The sequence below is a fragment of the Platalea leucorodia genome (assembly GCF_965183815.1).
Source record: "Platalea leucorodia genome assembly, chromosome: 22".
Lineage (NCBI taxonomy): Eukaryota > Metazoa > Chordata > Aves > Pelecaniformes > Threskiornithidae > Platalea > Platalea leucorodia.
The window spans coordinates 2,619,136-2,641,158 of NC_138844.1; the positions used below are offsets into that span (position 1 = coordinate 2,619,136).

General features: G+C 44.5%; 1 protein-coding gene across 6 annotated transcripts in view; it reads left to right on the forward strand.

The window, feature by feature from the left end:
* Positions 1–22,023, forward strand: part of GPATCH8 (G-patch domain containing 8) — a 57,677-nt gene that overhangs the window by 12,087 nt on the left and 23,567 nt on the right. For 3 of the 6 annotated variants that reach the window (XM_082332131.1, XM_082332132.1, XM_082332130.1), the window contains exons 1-3: positions 3,821–3,887; positions 9,916–9,933; positions 12,037–12,109. Coding sequence is in view for 1 of the 6 variants with exons in the window: in XM_082332129.1 (XP_082188255.1) it covers positions 3,813–3,887; positions 12,037–12,109 (148 nt within the window). In the remaining 5 variants the exon portion in view is untranslated. Of the gene's footprint in view, positions 1–3,812; positions 3,888–9,915; positions 9,934–12,036; positions 12,110–22,023 lie in introns of those variants that run through there. The other 3 variants (XR_014230412.1, XM_082332129.1, XM_082332133.1) reach the window with 2 other exon arrangements.

The following is a 22,023-nucleotide window of genomic DNA, read 5'->3' on the forward strand; positions in this document are numbered from 1 at the left end:
CATTTAGGATTTAATTAATTGTTAGATTTAAATGTTAAAGTATTTTGTCTTCCTCTGATTCATTGTCTTGAGATACAGCAAACCAGAAATGTTATATGGATCCATTCAATGTGCCAGGTTGAAAGATTGGAAAAGAAGGAAAGCAGATGGAATTTCCCCCAACTTGTTCCTTGGCCAGCTCCAGGGATGAGGAAGCAAAGGGACAGACGGTGCTGCCTCCAGCCCCACAGCGTCCCAGCTCCAGAAGGCCTGTGATCGCCACGATGGCGGACAGCATCGCTTTAACAAGCTCTTTGTTGTGGCCTTAGAAGTGAGAACCATTTTTCTCCTTGCTGGTTAGGCACCGTCGGGCTGAACACGCTCATAAATTTGACCTCAGTGTGACTGTTGGATTATTATTTTCCTGCTTTTTTCCAGGGTGAGTTACTTCATGGTGGAAGGAAAATGTTACCTCTATTATTTGTTTTAAGTTTTGATAAATAGAGAACACTCTCTGTGATGAGTATTGATTTCAGTTCAGTTTGGACCCTTTGTTATTCTGATGCTTTAAATTACCCAGCCTGTAACAGTCAGCTTCCTAATGCAGCGAGCGGTGTGTCAGCATCCCGCCAGGGCTCGTTCCGCGTGCTCGGGTGGCATTTGCACGCCCAGGAGTCGAAGGTGATGGGAAGCACCCTGTCTGTTTTGAAAGCTCTACTCTTAGTATTGCTGTTATTTATAAAAGCAAGCAACCAGTTCCCACTCTGATTACCAGTAACAAAAACCCCAAAGTAGATACAAAGTAGATAATAAACCCCAAAGTATATAAATATATAAAATAAACCCCAAAATATACAAAGTGGATAGTAGTGGGATCACTAGAACTTAGAGAGAACAGCTTTATTTGCTTTCTGACGCCTTTGCATTTGTTTGTGGAGTGGTGAGCGTTGGGTCTTTTGCATAGTTTCTGGGAGGAGTCGTGGTTTTTAAGCACAGAAAAATGGAGTTGTAAAGCCTCAAATCAACAAGGCGTGCTTTCAAACTGGAATTGACCCTTGTCTTTGTAAAAACATTTAGAAACGCCTTGGCAGGCAGCGCGCCAAAGGAGACGGTGAGTAGGCAGAAGTATTTTGCCAGCTCCAGGTAATTTAGCTGGCATGTTCTGAGCTATCTGCAGGCAGCAAATCACATTGTGAAATTAGGCGGGGAGGAAGCATGTCTTTGTTTTTGCTGAGAGTTTCAAGTGTTTGTTAACTAAATGTTATGTGGATTTAATATTTTTATAGATGAAGTTTCAGCGATGTGTTTTCACTAGCATGCAGTAGTCAACCGTGCAAACTCATTAAGAGCATGTGGACTCTTGACTGCTTTTGTTCTCTCGGGCACTACTTTTTGGGAGGCTGGGCCGTGTCCTTCTGCCACCGAGGCAGGTTTTATGTTGTCTTCTCCCTGCTGGGCTCCCTGACTTCACGGCACACACGGGTACAGTCTGTACACCTACGCTGTGTCTGTCTCCGGGAATTACTAGCCTTTTTAAGCAGCTCAACGACTGCACGTGCGTGGTAAGTTTGCCTTCAGCTTGCTCCTTGAAGGCTGTCCAAAAAAAATGGATGGGAGTGGATTGCTGCCTGCAGATTAAGCCCAAATTTGCTCTGGAGAGGCCGTGGGAAAGAAGACTACTGGGAGCAGCGCGTGGCCTGGGTGAATTATCGCTGTGGACGGCAGATGATGTATAGGCTGGCAGTTGGGGCACCAGCATCAAAGCAAGTTCTCTTGGCAACCGGTTTTTGTCAAGATGGTCTCTTGCAGATTTGCATCACTGGATACGAACACTCGTTCCAGAGGATTTTTGGAGGCTGGTGCCTGGCTTGTAAAATTCCAACAGGCAGTCCGTTACAACTATAATTTGCTCTTTCACATGCTGGCTTTCATTAAAATTCTTGCAGAAGGAGAAGTTGGTGTTGGTAGAAAGGAGGAGAGTGACAACATGTTTCTCTTGGCAGCGGTGCTAGGTGTTCCTGCTCAAAGTGATCGCGGAGCTGGGATGCAAATAAAAACTGCCAGGTGCTTGGTGTTCGCTGAGCAGCCAGAAGGATTTCAGTGGCACTGCGGGGCCTGGGAAAGGAACAGGAGGTGACAGCCGAGGCCTTCGCACCTCCTGGGGTTTCACAGGGCCGTGATGCTGAGCAGTGCCCAGGGAACGCAGGAGAGCCTGCTGAGATGACCCCCTTCGGTGGCTTTTGTGCCACCAGCTCTTTGCGCCATCAGCTGCAGGCCTCTCTCCTGTTTGATTTTGAGTTTGCAGCTAGGAAGTCAGATTTTTTTCCTTTTCAGGTCTGTGCTATTGAGGGTGGATGTTAGTGCTACACTATGGACCTATTGAATGGCCAAAAATGGTTTGCCATGTTTGCAATTTCAGGAATTTGAGGTTTCAGAAGCCTCTGAAATTATAACAGAGCTACAACAGAGATTCCCCCCCCCCCCCCCCCCCCCCCGAAATGGCCATTCACACTGGTGGTGTTCCAGCACTGACAGTTATTCTGGAGGACAGAGACTGCCATTTGCCTTCCTAGCTCATGAGCCCTGCATGCTTAATGTCTTAGCAAAAGCATGGAAAGATTGGATTTTGCCGTAGCAGATGCTTTAGGGGCTTGCTCGGCTCTGGTCTCTACGCCAGTGGCTGTCATTCGTGTGTCGTACCGTGCTTACAAGGCACCGATGGAGAGGGGAGCGGTCGCCCTGTTCAGAAATCAGCAATCCAGAGGTGTGTATGATGTGCGTTGGCGGAGGCTGGGCACAGTGCACCATAAAATAACAATCCTATTTAACTTTCCAGTCTACTTTCATTATTATATATGGCCAGTCTCTAGGACTAAAGTTGTTTCATGGGGTTGCTCTGGGAGTGTAAGGAAGCGAGATGCTTGGATTTATCATTCGTTGTAGCGTTTTCTTTGCTGTGTGAGTATCTGCAGACTTTATTAGTGCACTTCCCTGTGTACCTCTTGGTCCGTCTCTCTTTCCTCAGACGTGTTTCTCAGTCCTGTCTTTTTTTGGTAGCAATCTTAGGTACCGTGCTCACAAATGCTTTAAGCTGGTCCGTTTGGAATAAGCGGTTCCGCACCTGCATCCCGGCATTCTTTGTGCCACCATACGCGCTCGTGCGGCTGCGTGGTCAGCTGGCTCGGGGGACTGCTCGGGGCTGAAACTAACGGCTCTTTCGCACGTTGGAGGATCGCTTCCACTCAGGGTTTACTGTGCAGCTGCCTGGATTCAAGGAAAGGGCTGCTTCAGACCATGACCAAGTGCTGTGGGCACGGGGAGAGGTTTCACTGGGTACCGCTGTGGCTTTTTGTTGACTTAAGGTGTGTGAAATTACATGTATGCCTCAAGCAATTTGGAGTTCCTGCTGTAAGGAAAGCCTCACTCTTCTTTAAAGGAGAAAAGACAACAAAAAACCTCTTTATAGTGGTGGTAGGGTCAATTCCTTCTGCTTCTTGTCCTGTGCAGTTTTAAGGCCAGCGCTGGTGCTTACGGTCAGCGTTTTCATAGACTTTCTAAAAAAAAAAAACCAAAAGTATTGTCATCATTAAGTATCTGATACTTTGCCAACTTCCATGGTTTATGATTATCATCAAATTGGCTTAGTTAGTTTTCAGAATAATTTTTTTTGTTCTTATAACCTATATACTGAATCGAGCCTATATTTAATAAGTTCATTTGTTTTGCTAGCAAAATGATATAAAATATAACACCATGTACAAGCCTGAATCTTGGAACTAGAGTGTTGGAAATGTGTTCTCTGCTGTAGAGCTAACAGTCATCTTCTTTTACAGGGCAATCACTTTGATCAATATGAAGAAGGGCACCTGGAGATAGAGCAAGCATCTCTAGACAAGCCTATAGAATCGGTAAGATACCTACTTATCAGCATCATCAACCCACCAGAAATTAGGCCGTGATCGGATGGTACTTGATGTGAATGCAGTCAAATTTGATAGGAGCGGGCATCTTTTTGTCAGTACAGGGTTATTTTTTTGTGGTAAATTGCATGCTGAGATTAAGTGGGCCTGGGATTTAATCTTTAAGTAGTTCTCCCAAAACTATAGGCGACTTCAAATTTTAGCTCAACGTGGTATTTCAGAAATTATTCAAAATAATACATTCTTTCATAGTTACCTATTTTGTTAAGTTTTTATACTTTTGGTTGAAGAATCAGTTTAATTCATATGCGAACCTGATGGAATAGTGTAGTAGAATGTATTTTAATCCTTTTTAGTGTATATTTTTGGAAAACTACTGGTGTGTTAAAAGTGTTAGAATGACACCTGGCAGTACGGAAACGCGGATGCGTTACAGCGTTAGTATAGCAGTCCTTCCCCACGAATCTGAAACTGCGCTGTGAAATTCTTTAAAGTATCGCTTTACTTCGAATTAGGTATGGAGGGTACAGCCATAAGATGGGGAAAACTTGAGTTTCGTTAAGTTTTACCTTTTTAAGCTTTTTGGAGCTTTTACATTTTTCTCTTTGCAAAGCACCTCCTGCTAGTCTTAGGCACAATAGCTTGCTCAGCCTAAACTGGATCTAAGTTTGGCACTTAGCTTTAGCTAAGTTTCGTTTGCCGTTTCAGTAGGAGAGCAAGACAACTTGTAGTGAATAATCGAGGGTCACTTAGTGGTGTTCTGCTTAAGACTAGATTTTTTGTTAAGAAAGTACTTCTCAAGTATGTCTTTTCCCAATTAATAATTTAAGTTCTCTGTTAAAGTTTCTTCACGTTAGTCTGCCCTTAGAAGAAACTTAGTGTTACAAAAGATCGATATATATTTTTCATTCATGTGTAGGTTGGTGTTGTGTGTGTTTGTGTGCGTGTTAGATGTTTACAAAAAATTTACACAACTTGGGGTGTTCGACGTTTTTCTTCCGCAGCAGTTGGCCCATATTAGCTAAGCAGCCATGATCTGGTTTGTATTGCACGGTCTGCCTTTTTTAATTTCTTCTCTAGGGTTTCCTTTCCCCCTTCTTATTTCTGTTCTTCTGGTCCAGTGAACACTGCATATAGTACCTACTGTCTTAATGTGCTGGCATGATGCTAGATTTAGGCATGGCAGTAATTGATGACGCATGAGATAATGCTGCAGAGATGGGAATTCGTATTCAATGTTCTCCTGAACGCTTCAATCTTATGTTGTGATACGGGGATTTTAATTAAAATGCCAAGCTTGTTTCCTTCTGTAAATATAATGAGAAATACTTGTTGGTAGCCTGCTCTATGCCACGCTGGAAATGAGCATTTCAAACTAATTCAGATACTACTTACAAACTAGACTGGTTATCTGATTTCTGAAAGTGTTTTCCCAAACAGAGGAATAGAAGTGGTCACAGATTACATCTCTTGCTTTTCTGAAGGGAGTGATGCCTACAGAAGTATGTAAAGTGTGAACGAGCACACTGGACCCAACTACACGGGCACACAGACTCACAGTGCAGCTGGGATCATCTGCAGATGTAGTACTTCGTTGCAGTTTGATTAATGTTGAACTGTGGCAGAAAAAATTAAATTTAATTATGGCTTTAATATTTTATTCATAGATATATCACCATCCAAATATCAGGACATTATTAATCTTTACAACTTTTTGGTAGGTTTTAATATGTACAGTTCAGCCTTACGGTTAAATTTGAAAACAGTTTGATGGCGAGGACAAGAGAATGGCTTACCTCTTTGGGGGCAGAAGGAGTTAAAACCTCCAGTTGTTCTTACTTTAAAATCCAGTTGGCTTCACTCTTCTTTTGCCTGTAATAAGAGAAACAAGTACTTGAGGTGTAAGACCCCTAGCCTGGGACATTAAACACTTGGAAGGAGTCGCAGAGTAAATGAGTAGAGGTGTGTTCTGCATGGTCACATCAGCTGTGGGCCGTGTTGGAGCACCCTTGAGCTGGCTTCACGTGCTGGTCCCAGAATTTAAAAGCTACGGTGGCTGCACGGGGTGTTTTTTTGGTCTCATCAACAGGCCCCCTGTCAGAAACCGCAGTCAGAAACAAACCGGTCACTTTTAAGGTTAATCTTCACATCCTCTTTGTTAAGTACGTTAAGAAGAAAATCTGTAGCTGGGAAGCATGAATAATTTTGTCAGGTTTCCTGACACCTGTGAAAATGAGTTTGCTTCCACACTATTAATGACCTGTGTGCTTTTTAAGTTGCCAAATTACACACATTAAAAGAAGGAATGGTTTTCTTGTCAGAGTTTAGTAGTCTACCTCTCCTGCAAGATATTTCAGTGGGAAAGAGGTGTTCATGCTGCTTGTTCTGCCTTCTTGTATTTTCTGCTGTTTGCTCACCTAGAAGTGGATAACATCCTTGAACTGAAATTGAGAGGAAAGGAGTAAGGCCAAGTATATAATTTGCAAATAGCACACATCTAAATATTTGCAATATTAACATTTATTCACAAATTGTTTTATAATCCTTAACCAGTTCTCTGTTAGCAATTCAAGTGACCTTTAAAAAGGAATCTGCTCAGAGTAATGAGTAAGAGGCTGTGCTTCACATTATGGAAATAGTTTGGATGACAAATGTCTTGGGGCGAGGAAGGGTGTTTACGACAATAGCAGATCAAAGCACTTTCCCGTTTAAAGTTTGGTTATTCTACAGACTGAAGAGTGGATTAAGTATATTCTCTTAAATGTGCTTCTTGCAGCTTCTCGCATCTTCTTAGCAATATGAAAATGCTTTAAAGCCTGAAGGTAGCTTACATTTGGAAATCCCAGGGGGCAGAGGGCTTCACTTGAAGTATCCATTTGACAATCAGCGCTGAAGTGAGATCCATCTCTGCAGCATTATCTGTTGAGAGGTGCTGACTGTACTGCTACAGCATGCAACTCAAAGGTGGCTGGAAAAATAGGTTTGGGAGTCTACAGATCATTACAATGTTGAAACGTGTCCTCAATTAGCGTACCAGTATTTTTGTTCCTGTGGAAATCCTGCTTTGTACAGCTTGTTTAGGCCAAAGATGTCTGGACTGAAACATGCGACTATAACCAAAGTACATTTATGGAGAATAGAGCTGACACGAGCTAGCGGATGTACGTAGCCTGAACAAGAAGCCAGCTATTTTCCATGACTAAATTGAAGAAAATATTTCATATCAATGGACTCTTCGTAGCTGCAAATACTGATATTCCCTCCCACCCCGCAAGTAATACTTTTTTTTTGTTCTGGTTTGAAAGTTGCTGCACTTACACTGGCTGTTCACGTCAGTGGAACCCCTGGTGCCTGCTGTCCTTGACAAATCAGGGCGCTTAACCGTTTTTTAAATTCAAGAAGCTGCATGCATTTGTTTGAAAATATTTTAAGTGCACTGAGGTCAGTTACTCGAATGGGAAGTCACAAAGTATTGCAGCTTTAATAGAATCCAGATTTTCTTCACATTAATTCCTTATTTCTACTTGTTTACTGAATCTTGTTGCTGTGAATTTATGGTTTTCTTTGTCCCAGCAGTACAGATCAAGTAGGAGATAGCAGTGTACCCTTAGAGCCTACACGAGACAGCAGCCCTTTCCCCGTGCAGGCAGTGTGCAGAGTGTCAGGGAGTCGAACCAAGCTGTCACCGGTGCAGGTTGGAGGCGAGACTGCGTATCACCCACTTACTCTGGAGCTTGTTAGTTTGTCCTCGTCATAACTAACAAATGTCCTTTCCCCCCCTCTCTCTAATTCTGCTCAGTTACACGAGGAGGTCCTTGAACTACGCAAGGTTTCAGGCTTCAGTCGGTAGTTGTGTGACGATCACAGGCTGTTGTAGACGACTGTACGAGCTGAAGCTGGGTTTTGTCGCACCGTATATCTGTACAGATCTGTGGACTCCACTAGTTCCAAAGTGTAATTTGATGAGGCTGCTGATTTGACATTTAGCAGTAGCCATATGTGGACAGCGCTATAAATAATGTGCTTCTTGAAGCTGAATGGTGTAGCATTACTATTTGGCTTTTCTCTCTAGTCTTCATTGTGTCATCTGTAGTGAGCTCTAGGTTTTGTTTTGGGAATCTTTTCAACCTCTTGTTTGCATGGGTTCACCCAGTAGCATCCGATCCTTGCTTCTAGATTCCTCGATACACAGTCAGCACAGCTTACAATCCACTCAAGAGACGTATGGTTCCTGCCGATGCCGAGAGATGAGCGATGCGAACACGATACGTGGGGTGGCGTGGGGAATCTTATGGAAAACCTGTGTTAGGCAAAACTAGCGTTTTGGTTTATCCATAAGGCAGCTCAATCCACTGACTGCGGATTAGATCCCACATACAACATCATCAAAACCTTTCAGTTCTTGTATGCATCTTTTCATTGTATGCATTTTTTTTTTTCTATTGCCCAGGACCTTTGTCAGAAACTTGTGCTGGGGATAGCCTGATGAGGAATCACTGATAGCCACGGAAAGCAATCAAGGGCATCTTGTCAGGGCACGGGATGGGGAACTGGGGAGGCCAATTTGAGCTGTTGGAGAAGGTCACTTTGGATGAGATTTTCCAAAGTAGCTTAGCCAACTCCTGTGACGGTTTGGTCAAGTCAAGACCTTTACATTCCCTACATGCTTTTGGAAAAGTTATGCTTCATCTGTAATGCAACGTTCCCCATCTGTAAATAGAAATGGTCACTACTGAACAGCTCCAAAGTGGTGAGAGTAATGCCGGGAGGTGTAAATTCTTCCATCGAGAGCCTGCCGAGCTGCTCTGTCCTACGCTGAGCATCCTGCCGTCTGGCGTCCAGCGTTGTCTCCATGACCGTTTGCCCAGACAGGTAGCGCTGCTGTGAGCAGTTCGGACGGTAAATGAGAGCTCGCTCGCTCACTCAGACACCTTTGGGAGACTTATCTTGGCTGCCTCAATAATTTTTATGGTGGCTGTCACACAAGGAGCTCTAAAACGATAGCGTAAGAAAGCGAGGGGACTCGTGCCAGCTCTCCTCCGAGAAACGGGGGGATTTCCTCGTTGGGCTGTTGGGTTTTGTAGATCGCTGCAACTCTTCCTGTAGGAAGATTGCTACAGCATGAGGATAATTTAGTCAAAAGGAATGGCAGTTCTTGACATCGACAGGAAGTTTGGTGTAAAAAAAGACATCTTTTCTATGTGAGTGAGTCCACGCTTTTACAGAACTTTCACTTCAAAATGCAGTTTAAAAAAGAAGCTACCAGCTCTTGCAACATTTGCTGCCCCCCCTCAAATTTTGGTCCTAGCTAGTCCCCAGGCCGCCAGGCTTTGCAGGGTGGCTCTCACGTGGGAGCCTAGCAAGCCTGGCCTTCATAATTTAATTTTTAGGGCAGCATTTCTGCTGAAGAGCAGTCCTGCCAGTCTGCCGCTGAGAGAGGTCTGCGGTAGGGATTTGAAATGGAGGAAGAAGGTAGAGCGTGGCTAGAAATGAGCAGACTAACGCCTAGGTCCCAGCTCAAATGTTAATATTAAACTCTTAGGGTTGTTCTCCCTATTCAGTGAAACAGAAGATGCTCCATTTCAATTCAGTAATATTTAAAATTAGGAAGTAGTTTCACTGCTTAAGCAAACAAATGGAAGCGATCCGGGGGGAAAACATCCCCTTCCTGGGAACTGAGACAGGACAATATTCAGGCGTAATTCCAATTTATGTCAAACAACTTGCGACCATCCTCTTGAGTGGTTTTGTAAAAGTGGTGCTAATGTGTATAACCCTTCTAAATTTTTCTTTTTTCCCTTTAACATTTGTTTACCCCTTCACTGTGTCAGTCACAACACACCGCTCTTGAATCTCCCAGCTGGTCTTGACTTGTTGAATTTATTTTATGCTTTCACTCTTCTTTAATAAATACATTACTTGCAAGCAGTGAATTGAAAACAAAGCAAAAGAAAAACTACCATTAGTGATTGGACAGTTTCTTACTTTGTGTTACATTTAACTGTTCTTTTGACAGCCCAGTTTTTAAAGCCAGGTTCGTATGGAAATGCTTTCACTCCACTTGCACTGCTTTTGGAAATAGCATACTGCTTCATCTGTCTGTTTATTTTAGTGCATTCATAACACAACACAGTCAGCACAATGTCTCATCTCCACTTAGCAAAAGATTGCAAAGTACTCCTTGTCCTTTTTTTTGAAAATGCAGCCATTTTTGTCAGCACCGGCTTTTAAAATCGGATTCAATAATCCTTTGTCAGATACAGTGGCAATGCTAATGGTAGAACAATTAGTGCGTTATCCACACGGCCTTTGAGCTTCGGGCCCCTTTTGCATGAAGGACTGTGCAGTGGCTGCGGCCGTTAGAGAAACGGTCTGCAGCAGATGTGTTTGCAGGTAAGTTTGCCTACGCTTCCGAACCAGTAGTCTTCTCCATGGTGTTTGTGGTTGGAATCCATATTTGTTCATTTTCCCTTTTTTTTTTTTTTTTTTGCATATACTGATTTAAGCTTTTATAACCAGACATTTCCTTACTTCTCCTTTTTTTAATTTTTTTTTTTTATGTAGCCCTAATTACGTCCTGGGGGAGAGCCAGTAGTGTGGGAAAGATGTACACTGTTGCCTTGAAAAATGCAACGAGACGAAATGTCTTGCTTTACTGGTATATCAGGGAAAAAAAAATAAATTTATACTTGATAGAATCTTTTTGAGGAAAAATGTATCCATGCAGCCAATATCTTTGGGAAGATTGTGTCTTTCAAGCTGATTCACCAAAGTTCTGCAAACCATGTGGTCATTTTCTTCAATGTGGAGTGAGTGAAAAAAACACTGCTGTTCAGATTTCTGTTGATGACTTGGTTATTTAATTAAAGAAACCTGCAGCATATATATCTTTTTTTTTTTTTTTTTTTAGGATTCCATGTACCACTCAATGTTACGGATTCATGACCTGTTGTAATTCAGGATATTTGTGATATCTTGAGTTGTGGTTTGCCTTATGACAATTAATAATCAACAACAAATATATCTGATTTTTTTTTTTTCTTTATGATTAGAAGGTGAACATGTTCCTAATCAAGAGTCCCTCTTTGAGGAGTTGACAGTTGGTCTCTGCTAGTAAACTGGTAAACTGATGAATAAGGGATAAGCTGTCAGCTTTGGATGGTTACAAGGGTGCCGTTAGAACTCTTGTTCTTTGTTTGGGGGAAGAAATGTTGCATAAAACCATAATGAACTCCACGCAGAGCCCTGCTCAGCCCAATTTTCAAAAGCTGACACTTAATTGCTGCATCAGTACTTTTCCACTTATTCCGAAATAGCCTTTTCTTTTTTTTTTTTTTAGGAAGATGAGACATTATGCTTATTGTTTCCCCTACATGCACTAATGGTTCCTTGCTGTTAACTTATTGCTAGGCCTGTTTCATTCTAACATCTTAGTATTTTTGTTAGTTTACATGTGAAATGCATCACCCAGTCTGTGCTTGAGCTCATTTTATTTAATTGATTTTTTTTTTTGTTGTTTTACTAACCTCACTGTTTTTTCAGTTTAATATTGGCTGCATGCTAGTTTATATATATATATATACATATATAAAAAAACCCAATCAAGTCTAGCCTGGATTTTGCTATGATTGTGTTTTGGTTTCTAGTGGTGGGGCAGTCTTGCACTTACAACTTACTCAGTATTATAAAAGCCTGACACACAAACAAAATGACTAAACACATTGTAGATTTTCTTTACAAAAAATCTTAAGTGGTGCTGTCTAGGTGATGGATATGATTGTATAAATAGCTTGATTTTATGCTTTTTACTGTCAGTTTTTATTGGTACACTTTATTTTCTCCCACATTGCTTTTTTTTTTTTTTTTTTTATTTTAAACGTGATGCACAAAAGTTGCCCAGCACACCATCAGAAAGTGACCGTCCCCGATACCCCATCTCCCTGGAAAAATTCTAGCCAGCAATTTTTGACATTTGTCTTTCCCTTTTATTGGGCATATATTGCCTTTTCAGTAGCATTTTTTTGCATGCATATATATGTAGAAAATCTCTTGCTCATCACATGTTTAAATGTCAGCGGGAAGGGAAGAATATATTATTGGAATATTTTTGGTTTGTTTTCTCTGTTCTGTCTGTCAGGATAATATTGGACACCGCTTACTCCAGAAACATGGGTGGAAGCTGGGCCAGGGATTGGGAAAGTCACTGCAGGGTAAGTCCAGTAGCTTGTGTCTGAAACATTCAACACCGGCTTCAGTCTTTAACAAAATTATTTCTGCTTTTTGTTCCTAGATTAGATTTTCTTTCCATTATTAATATGTCCAAACAAATGCACTGTTGAGTTTCATATTTAGCACTTTGCAAGCGGAAGCTGCTGCCTCACGTACTGGTGCAGGTTAGACGTGATGTGTGTGTGTCGTGTACGTGTAAGAATCACCGTGTTTGGCCTTTTTGGAGGGAGGCGAATTAACTGCCTACTTACTAACAGGTAGTTGTGCAGCTTCTAAAACTATAATGATATTCTGCTGGCTGGATGCTTTGTTATTAAAAGAATTAAAAATACAAGCTAGTTATGATGGTCTGTGTGCATGTTTCACAGTGGTGTCAGAAGCCATTAGAAGGCGAGTAAAAGGGCCCACTGAGGACTGGAAGTGGTGGCAGAGGTTCTCATGGATGGGAGAGGCTCACTTCTAGTTTCTCCAGAGGGCTTTCACGGGTTTGACTTCTTTCCGTTCCCCAGCAGTCCGTTTGTCAGGGATTTAGCACATCTCCTTGAGACGCCGTAGTGCTAGTTGAACCAACGCGCCTGCTCCTCATGTTGTCTTGAGCCTAAAGTCTTCCCATCACACTAAATCCCGTGATTTCAACTGAGCCAATGCTGCCTGGTTCACGTGGGTGGCTTTAGCCGGTCCCCTGGCCAGTAGTTCCTGTTCTGCAGAGGTCCGGGCCGGGGTGAAAGCACACAGCCATGTTATGTTGAGAAAAACTGAAGGTGGTGCTTCCTATCAGTTACGCCTTAGGACCTGCCTGTGTCTACAGCGTCTGCCCGTGACACGAGGAGGGAGGCACTCGGTATTTGCAGCAGGCGCGACGCTCTGTGCCCAGGCAGTTTCTGTAGAAGCCTCTTGGAGTGTGTGAAACTCAAGCATGCCCCGAGTTCCTCCGAGTAACTTCCTCGTGTTCCCATGCCCTTAGTCTGAAGACCTGGGAGCTTGTAACTGGACTTCCATGGCCCTACAGTGAGCCCGTTAGAGATAAGTATTTCTGTGCTGTGGAGGACTGTCGAGAGGTAACGAGGTCTCTGAACTCTGGGAATGCATATTAATCTCTTGGACTAAGGCACTCTAACTTCTCAGACAGGACTGCGTTGGTGGTTAATGCTTCTTGCTTCTTCTAACATGGTTCCATTTGAAATCCTCTGGTTAATGCATGGCACTCTTACAGTCCTCTCGTGCTGGTGCCAAAGCTCAGGACGGGGTTGTAGTTGTCACCTCTTGGGCTTCTGCTTTGGCGTGGCGCTCACGGGATGTGTAATTTGGTCTGTTTTCTCTTTTGGGTGCCCTGTATTGCTCTGTGCGTCACCGATGTGGAAACATGGAGACTTGAAAGAAGCTAAACTCCTCTCCCGGCCGGATTCAAAAGCACAGCCCCGAGGGGCCCTGTGCCGCGTGGTGTCGCAGGCGCTGACGTGACGCAGCAGATGACTGTACGGTCTTGAGTTTGGGGCGAGGGGGTGGTGTCACCGTGTCCTGAGGACGAGAGCGCCAGGCTGCCCGCGGGGCTGAGCAGGCGTTTGCGTTGGGATACTTGTCCGGGTTTAGATTTTCCCACTGTGCGTTTCGAAGCGTTGAATCTGTACCATATCTCGTACGTATTATTGAAGCTCTGGTGATTTGAACTGTCTGGAAGCTACAGACAAATCGTGGGAATGGGCTGTGAGGGTTTTCCTGCATTTTAAAAATAGCCTGTCTAGTTAAACCCAGGTAGGTGCTGAAACCTTCCTAATGTAGGCTTTGGAGAGCGTGCAGGAGTTTTATAGTGCCTGTCACCTTCTGGAAGGAAAGCAGCGCTCTGTCCATGTGACAGACAGACAAACAGCCTCTCCGGCCAAGGTGCTGGGGAGGCAGGGGATGCAGAGGAGTTCTGCTCGATGTAAAGACATCACGGGCGCTCGCTCCCTCTTCGTTACGAGCAGCTAGAGCCCGTGCCCGTTGCCTGTGGCATTGACGATGATCCTGTTGGGAGTGTTTAATTCATTATCCAGTGACCTTTTTACAGGAATCTTAGACCGTCCCAAAATCCAAATATAAACTGCCAGGAAGGAAACATTTGCATTCAATTTTAATCTTATTCTAGGAGTTTGAAGAGTGAAGTCACTTGATGTGCACTGAGAATGGAAGAGCAGAACAAAAAGATTCTTCCATGCTCCCTTCTTGCTCGGAAAAGACCAGGAGAGATTTCTAAAGAGATGTAAGAATAGCAAATGCAGAGCATCTCTGCTGTTAACTCTACTTGCTTCGTGCTGTGCTCGAGCCTAAAATCTTAAACAGCCTGCGGTTAAGGGGTACGGCAGAAGTAGAACCACTTCAAGTAGTCTTTAGCTGCGGATATGGCATCAAACCTCCTGCAGGAGGCCTTTGCAACAAACCTTCAAAAACCTAAATTTTGGTTTACATACATAGAATTGATACTGCATTCATCTTTTGTCCATGCAGTTGACTTTAATTTAAAAGGAAATTGATGAGTTCAGTGTGCTTATTTTTGTTATGTAGCTTTTAATTCTAGATGTTCATCTGAACTGGGGCTCCCTCTTTAGTTTTGGTGAATCTAAAAGTTATGCTGCCTTATACTTGCCGGTCATAAATGCTTATTTCTTCTAGTAAGGCCGTTATGTTGTTGTTCAACAAGAACTTCACGCTGCAGGACGGTACCGTCCTGGCTTCCTTCGTGTTAACTACCCGCTGTGGCTATAATCCAGGTGAGAGTGCCGAACCGTTTCGCTGGATGGTAGCTGGAATAGCCTAAAACTCAGACTTGCTAGTTGCTGGTGGTAAAAATCTGCTGTCGTAGTACAAAGGTCCCCAGCAGATGGGCTCATTCTCTGCAGAATTTCAGAAGCAGAGTGGTTTTGCACCTACCGGGGCTGCTGCCTTGCGGTGTAACTCTTGTCAGCCGTCGTAGCTGGTGGAAGAGCTGAGCCACGTGGGTAAGAAAGCAAGTAACCCGTGTCCTTATTGACAGAGCTGTATCCTAACTGTAACAGATCTGCATCTTTTGGTTTATTTTAGATGCGTATTGAGTGGAGTATCGGACAGGGACAGTGCTGTCGTCTCTGACCATGCAAGTGCTAGAATACTGGTTTGGAGAAGCTCGTAATGAATTCAGCAGAGTCATTCCTCTGCTCATCTCTTCTCCTGATGTTTTTCACATTTTTTTCCACAAACAACTTGTGCTATATTTGGAAATGATGTTTTGACTTGCGAACAGCCAATGAATATGAAAAAGCAGAGAAGAGGGGGTTGCCAGTTGACAGGGAACTTTTTAAATCTGCAAAGTATGGCTTGGGGAACCGCTTTTCTGTAGAGATTGCGATGGTTGTGCTCTAGCAAATGGGAAAATGGTGATTGTGGACCGTTTTCTCTTTGGGGAGGAACACGTGTGATTGATGATCTAGAAATCTGTGGTCTGCTGAAAAAATAAAACTAGCAAAAGATGTGGTTAAAAACACTGTCTGACCTTCCTGTGAAGTCCTGTGCTAAACAGACTGAGGATTGTGAATCGATCAGAGGAGTTACATCAGAGTCAGACGGGGAACGAGAGGGCTGAGTGAAATCTTGCATTCAAATATTCTAATGATTTCTCTTGGAATAAGTATTTCACATTAAGTTAGAGTATTATTATGAAAAGCGTTGAGAGATTGACATGCAGAAGTGGTATAATTTTAATCATACATTTGAAAATATTTTTATAAGCTCTTCACATTTTTCCTGTGTTTTCAATTTTTTGACAAGTCTTGTTAAAAAATAAAAAGCAAACACCACCAACTTGTCCTGAAAACTTCTGTTTTCTCTTTTGGACTTGTGTGTTTAATACGAGGTAATAGTACTCTAGAGGTATAGGTGCAAGACAAAAACCAGTAGTTTAATCTCATTTAATTAGGCTGGGGAAAACTGAACAGAGTAGGTGACTGCTATCGTTAGGAAAGACAAAGGCTATTAACTTGCTTTGCCAGAAAACACGGGAATCCGTGGCTTCCTTCGCTGCGCTCGGGGAACAGCGTGTAGGACTCAGCGAAACGACCTAGCGCTGCAGACTGGCTGACGTTTCGATGCGGCGCTCTCGACTCAGTCATCCGGCTCGTTTGAGGAGTCGCAGCCAAAGAACGAGGTGGCTCCCTGGGACGAGGTCAGGACTAGAGCGCGTGTGTGGTGGGGAGCATCTGATCCCTCTGGACAGGGTGGACTCGACAGCTAAAAGCCGCAGGCGGGCTTTAAGGGGTCGTTCATGCCCCCACCTCTGATACGGCTGAGCCCATCTGCCGCCGTCCGCCCGTCCTTGCGGCTATCGCGCTGCTTCCCTGTGGCAGCAGGGGCTGTGGAGGGGAGGAGGGCGGGCGGCTCCGAAGGGATGGTTTGCCGTGCGTGGAGGCGGTCTGGAGAGCGCAGGCCGGTCGGTCAGGAAGGTTTGTCTGATGTTTGCCGGTCGTACGGGAGGGACGCTCAGGAAGGACCGACCCGCTTTGGCGGGCAGGTAGATCTCATACCTAGGGTCGCCCCGTGAGTGGGTACTGGGCAATAACTAACTATTCAACGTGTTTTTCCAGATTTGCCTTTTGAAAGTCCTCTCGTATGGAAATGTGTTTGACTGCAGCCTTGGGACTTTACAAATTGCTCCAACACCTGTACAGAAAGCTGTCGAGTTTCCCTGTACCACCGGCTGTCTCCCTTCACACACAGCGTGCAGCGTGTGTTTAATTTGATACGTTTAAAAGCATTGATTTAATTCACCTTCCCACAGTATTCCCAAGACTGGGATTATCCTGGTCTTTTGTGGTATCTCTGAGAAGCGAATCAGAATCTAGTATTTTGCTATGGTGACGGGCAGCATGTTTTTGTCACGGTATAGCTACTCCGAAGTATTTATGTTGTCGAATCAAATAGTTTAGATAATACGGAGTTTTTGTGCAGACCTGGAATCGAGCCTTGAACCTTCATGTGAGTTTGCTCCTCGGTTGCCTGTAGGGGACTGGGGCGGCCCTTTCATCGCTGGGTTGTTGTTGCGATGGGAATGTTACTCGGTGTGAAACTAAGTTAAGTTTCAAGGTGGAGGGCAGCGCTTTGTGGGATACTGTTTCCCACTAGTCCTTGGGTTATCCCGGTTTTTCAGGAACCAGAAGCAGCAGGTGGCTGTGTTCAGAACAGGGAGGTCCCTCTGCGGGCAGTTAGTTGCAGCAGCAGTAGCTTTACCTGTAGTCCAAAAGAAATGCCTTCTCTCCCCTGATTCCTATTCCTACTTAGTAATAACTTCCTTTTCGTTTGCTTATGTTTTTAGCGAAGTTTTGGCATCCGTTCAGCACGACTGTTGTGAAAGGCTGGTGGGCTCTCGCTGGAGAGCAGCAATGGCAGTGCGGTGCTGCCGTGGGGGAGGCAGGCTGCCCGCAGCCAGAGCCGCGGCCGGTGTCACGGGGGCTCTCGGCAGCGCCGTGTAAAGCTGCCAGCCCCTTCCCGCACGCTGCTTCTCTTCCACTCAGGCTAAAACCGAGAAACCCTTTGCAAAGTGTCAAGACGGTGCTGTTCCTGTTGCTCGAGGTGTGCTGCAGGCTCACGGTATAAATTGTACTGGTGACACATAGACAGCAGCAGTTACAAGTGTGCATAACAGAACTTTGATTTTATTTTTATCCTTTCATGAGCGTGCAAATTGTCTAACAAGGTAGCAAAGTCAGGTATATCAAATCTGTTAGAAAATGCTAGAATTCAGTTCCTCCATCTAACTGTATTTTTGTTGCATGGTTTTCAATTAAAAAAAAAAAGCACAAGTGGGTTTCTGCTCTGACTTGCAAATTCTGTGGTGATAAATATAGTCATCGCTCCCCCCCTTCAGTTATACTACGATGCAGTTCTTATTTGGCATGGTCTTCACTAAATCTGTTCAGACAAGCTCTTGTTTTCCCTCTTGGTATAAAGGCTGAGTAGAGCGAAAGAACAGAACCGTCTGAAAGAAATGCTAGAAGACGTGCAGAGAGGAGAGCCTGCAGGTGAAGAAGTGATCCTGTGGCGAAGGCAGGAAATATCCCTTCTCCGGCAGCCTCTGTGCTGATTCTCCTTGCTGAGATCAAGCTCAGCAAGAGTCACTATTCCAAGACTCTGTCAGGTGGCCGCGGCTGATGCACACCATGTTTTCTGGATGCCGGTTTCGTTAGACGTGTGGGGAGTAATAAGCGGAGCTTTGACCGCTCGAGCAACTGAGATCAGTCGCAAATGTGATCGCTTGGCAGCTGCGGCTTGGAGAAATAAGCTCAGAGTTTGAATTCCAGAGGCCTTGAATCCTGGCTCTGTCACCAGTTTGCCAAATGGTTTACAGCTAATATATTAATATATTTTTCCATTTGTTAAATCCTCTGATCTCACAAAGCCAGACAGACTGGATGTTTGTCAGGCCTTGAGAGCATGGAACAATGAGCATCTGAGCAAAACACCATGAGGAGATGAGGAATGTTATATTTCTTTCTGGGTTTTGAAGCTTTGTAATAAATAGAAGAAAATATGGAAGAGAAAGATAAAAATGTTTAACAGTGCCTTTATTCATTAAGTATGGAATGATTTGGCAGTCTTACCCAAGAAATAGATGTGAACACAATCTTATCATCTTGTATCTTAACATGTCCTCACGGGAACTTGAATTCTGGCATAGACTTATGTTTCCACGCTTGTGTTTGCATCATAAATCATTACAATAGTTTTAAGACTAATATTTTCATGTGAAGTTAGCTTGGAAAAATGTGGGTAATGTGGCTTTGAAAGCTTGCTCTCATCACACCAATCTTCATTACCATGTCGAAATCCACAAGACCGCAGACCTCGAGGAAGGTTTACCTCACGCCTCCGTCCCCTTTGGGGGAAGCAGTTTCCCCCTTTTTTGCTTTCGAATGTGCAAGATCCTTCCTTCGATGACGGGTGATAAGTTTGTGGGTTACTTGAGTGTGTGTAGCCAATCATTCTTTCAGTGACACACGTGTATTGTGGCAGAGATGTCCTTCCCTTGGCTTAGTATCAGGCTTTATTGCCCTTTGTGTTCATATAATGTTAACGCAGTTTTATTAAACTGTGGGAAGCAAGTGGTCGTGGCCGTGCCCAGCCTGCCCCCGCTCTTGCAGCGTAGCCTTAAATCAGACAGGGCTCTTTAGCCCTCTTCACTTACCGAGATGAAGACAGACAGCGACTCTTATCTCTGATTTCTCTTCTAGATCAACCGAGATTCATGTTCTTGCTCTTACATCTTCTGCGTTGTCTTTAATACCGATCATCATTTGGGTTAGGGATGTTTTTTGACCCAGACTCCGCTGTGTGTCTTCCCATGCAGAAGTTCAGGGAGCTCTGCTCGGTTTTCTGCAAGTGTCACCCTCGGCTTGTGTGTCTAAGAAGTTTTGAGCTCCTGTTTGAAGTTTTCCATGTGACTGGGGTGTTTGCAACTTGCCTTTTGCTTGTCATTTCTCTCCTGCTTAGTAAGGATTAAATTCATGGTGCAGTTTTTGTGTACTTGCAAAGCAGTTTCTCCTCACTGGGACTTGATGCTTGTTGCTGAGGATGACAGACGTTTCAGGCTTCATTTGAATCTCTTGATTGCTTGCGACCCCTTCCAGAAATCTGACATAAACAGGATGAGCTTGCAAATCTACTTCCCAAAGGAGACCAGGATAAAAGGTTGCTCTTGTTTGTTTGTTTGCTTCTTGCAGCAGCCAGAACAAGCTTGATAATGTAGCTTCATTTTCAGCCAGCAAGGAGCACCACACAGCATGCCAAGGCTTGTTCACCGGTAAAAATTACTGGATTTCCTCACCTCTCCCCTTTTGATGTACTGAACGAGGAGTCTGAAGTTTCAACGCGACAGCTGCTGGGCTATGGAAATGTGCAATAGACCCAGGGAAGTTTTGAGAGCTTGCAAAATCCTCGTCTTTGAAAATGAAGCTCATCCACGACGGCGGTGACTCCTCCCTCTCTCACCTCTGCGCAGAGACAGTGCAGTTGGATGGCGATCACGTCCTGTACCTGCGCGGTAGCGCTGGGGGCGTCGGTACCTGGCTCCAGGCGCTCCTTGACCTTTCACAGCCCGCAGGGGGGTTTGTACCGCCGGTGCTGACCAAACCGATCCACCTTGTCCACCAGAGCAAATCCAGCGATGTGATCGCCTTCGCGCAGCCGTGTTTCTAATCGCTGCGGCAGTCCCTTTCCAAGAGCAATTAAAACCTCCTGGAAGGTTGTCTCTTACCGTGGCTTTGTTTTCAGTTGTAGCATAAAGACAGTGAATACGTAAAAAATCTGTGCTCAACGAGATCCCTTCCCGTTGTTTGTATCCTCCTGAGACGCTTGATTAATGAAATTCTCGTCTGATGAAGAGTGTGATATCAATCAGTCCTCTAGGATTATATCCCACAAAGCTTGTACCTGGGAGGAATTTCTATTAACATGTCAACATAGCGAGCAGGGTTAAGGCTGTTGTGTTACCTCTCTGGTGCTTACATGCTATGCATAAGTGATACACTGAAATATGTTGATTGAATTACGTTACCGCATAATTTTGGGGGTACATCTTTTTTTCCAATGGGAGCATCCTTTTCTTTCTCTGCCGTTAGACCTTCAGAAAGGCCTTATATCTATTGCAGGGCATGATATTGTTGGAGGGAGGAGTTCTGCAAATTACTGATGAAAACTGTTTTCTGTTTTGGCTGTTTAAAAAAAAAAAAAAAAAAGCTAAAATGTGCAGTAGTGTTGACAACGCCAGCGTTTCTAGACGGGCTCAGATGGCAGGTCCATCTGGTGCAGCGTCCTGTTCCGACGAGCAGAGCAGCATCCACCCGCCGCGTCCAGAGACGGAGCACGCTCCCCGCAGCTGGCAGCTGCCGCGCGATGATCCTCCGCGTGCAGCGCGACGCGGGGGCTGACGCTAAAGCCCCGACGCGTTCGGATTAACTCTTTTCCCAAGATTTGTTATAGCACTGCTGGCAAAGTGTTTGCTCATACCCAATAACTTTGCGCAATTAAAAAGGAATCAGTTTGGAGCAGCCTGCCCGGCGAGGTGCTGCCTGCGGTCTGCCTGCCGCTGCCAGATCTCTGGGCAGGCGCGGGGCTCTAGGAAGGGGGGCGGCTGTCGGGGCATATTTGGGGGTGAGCGGTTTTTCATAAGCTGGGAGAAAGGTTTCCCCATTTCTTTGGGAAGAGGAAAACAAAACACACGTATCTGGTCAGTTTTGAAATCTCATTTAATTTCAGAATTAAGGAAATAATTGCAAACTTAATTTACTTTAAGAGATTGGATTTTCTAAGGTGCGCCTCTTGCGTAAGCTGTTTGTTTTTCCCATCCTGCTGGAGGTTTATGTTTTATCCTCTCCACAGAGGTTTTCCCCTTGCGTGGAAGTGTTTTATGCAATAACCCTCTCTGCTTTGGGGTTTGTAGGCTGTGTAATGTGACCAGTCTGGAAAGGAAAGAGTTTGTGACCTGGGTCAGAAAGAAAATACGCTTTCCGGGGTGTCGGGGGACGGGGCACGGACACAGCTTTGTGTGTTCTGCATGATTTACCGTACGGGGCGGTTAGTTGTCGATGTGGCGGTGCTGGCAACCCTGCACAGTGGCATGAAGCGTGGGAATTCTTGCCCTTTCTTGAAAGCTCAGTTTTTCCCGTCCGAGTCTGCCCGTGTACCCGCAAAGGGTCAGCAGGAAGCCTGGGAGTCCCACAACGTCCGAGAACCATGTTTACATGCTGGTAAAGATCCCGTTGGCATGCACAGTAGCTCTGGCATAAATTCTCTTGAGGAAGTTCTTTAAAAGGAGAACTTAAAGAGCTTAACCTAAAAAGTCCCATTTTCCCCTTTGGCTGTTCTCCATCTTCCGCCCAGCCCTCTTGGCAGC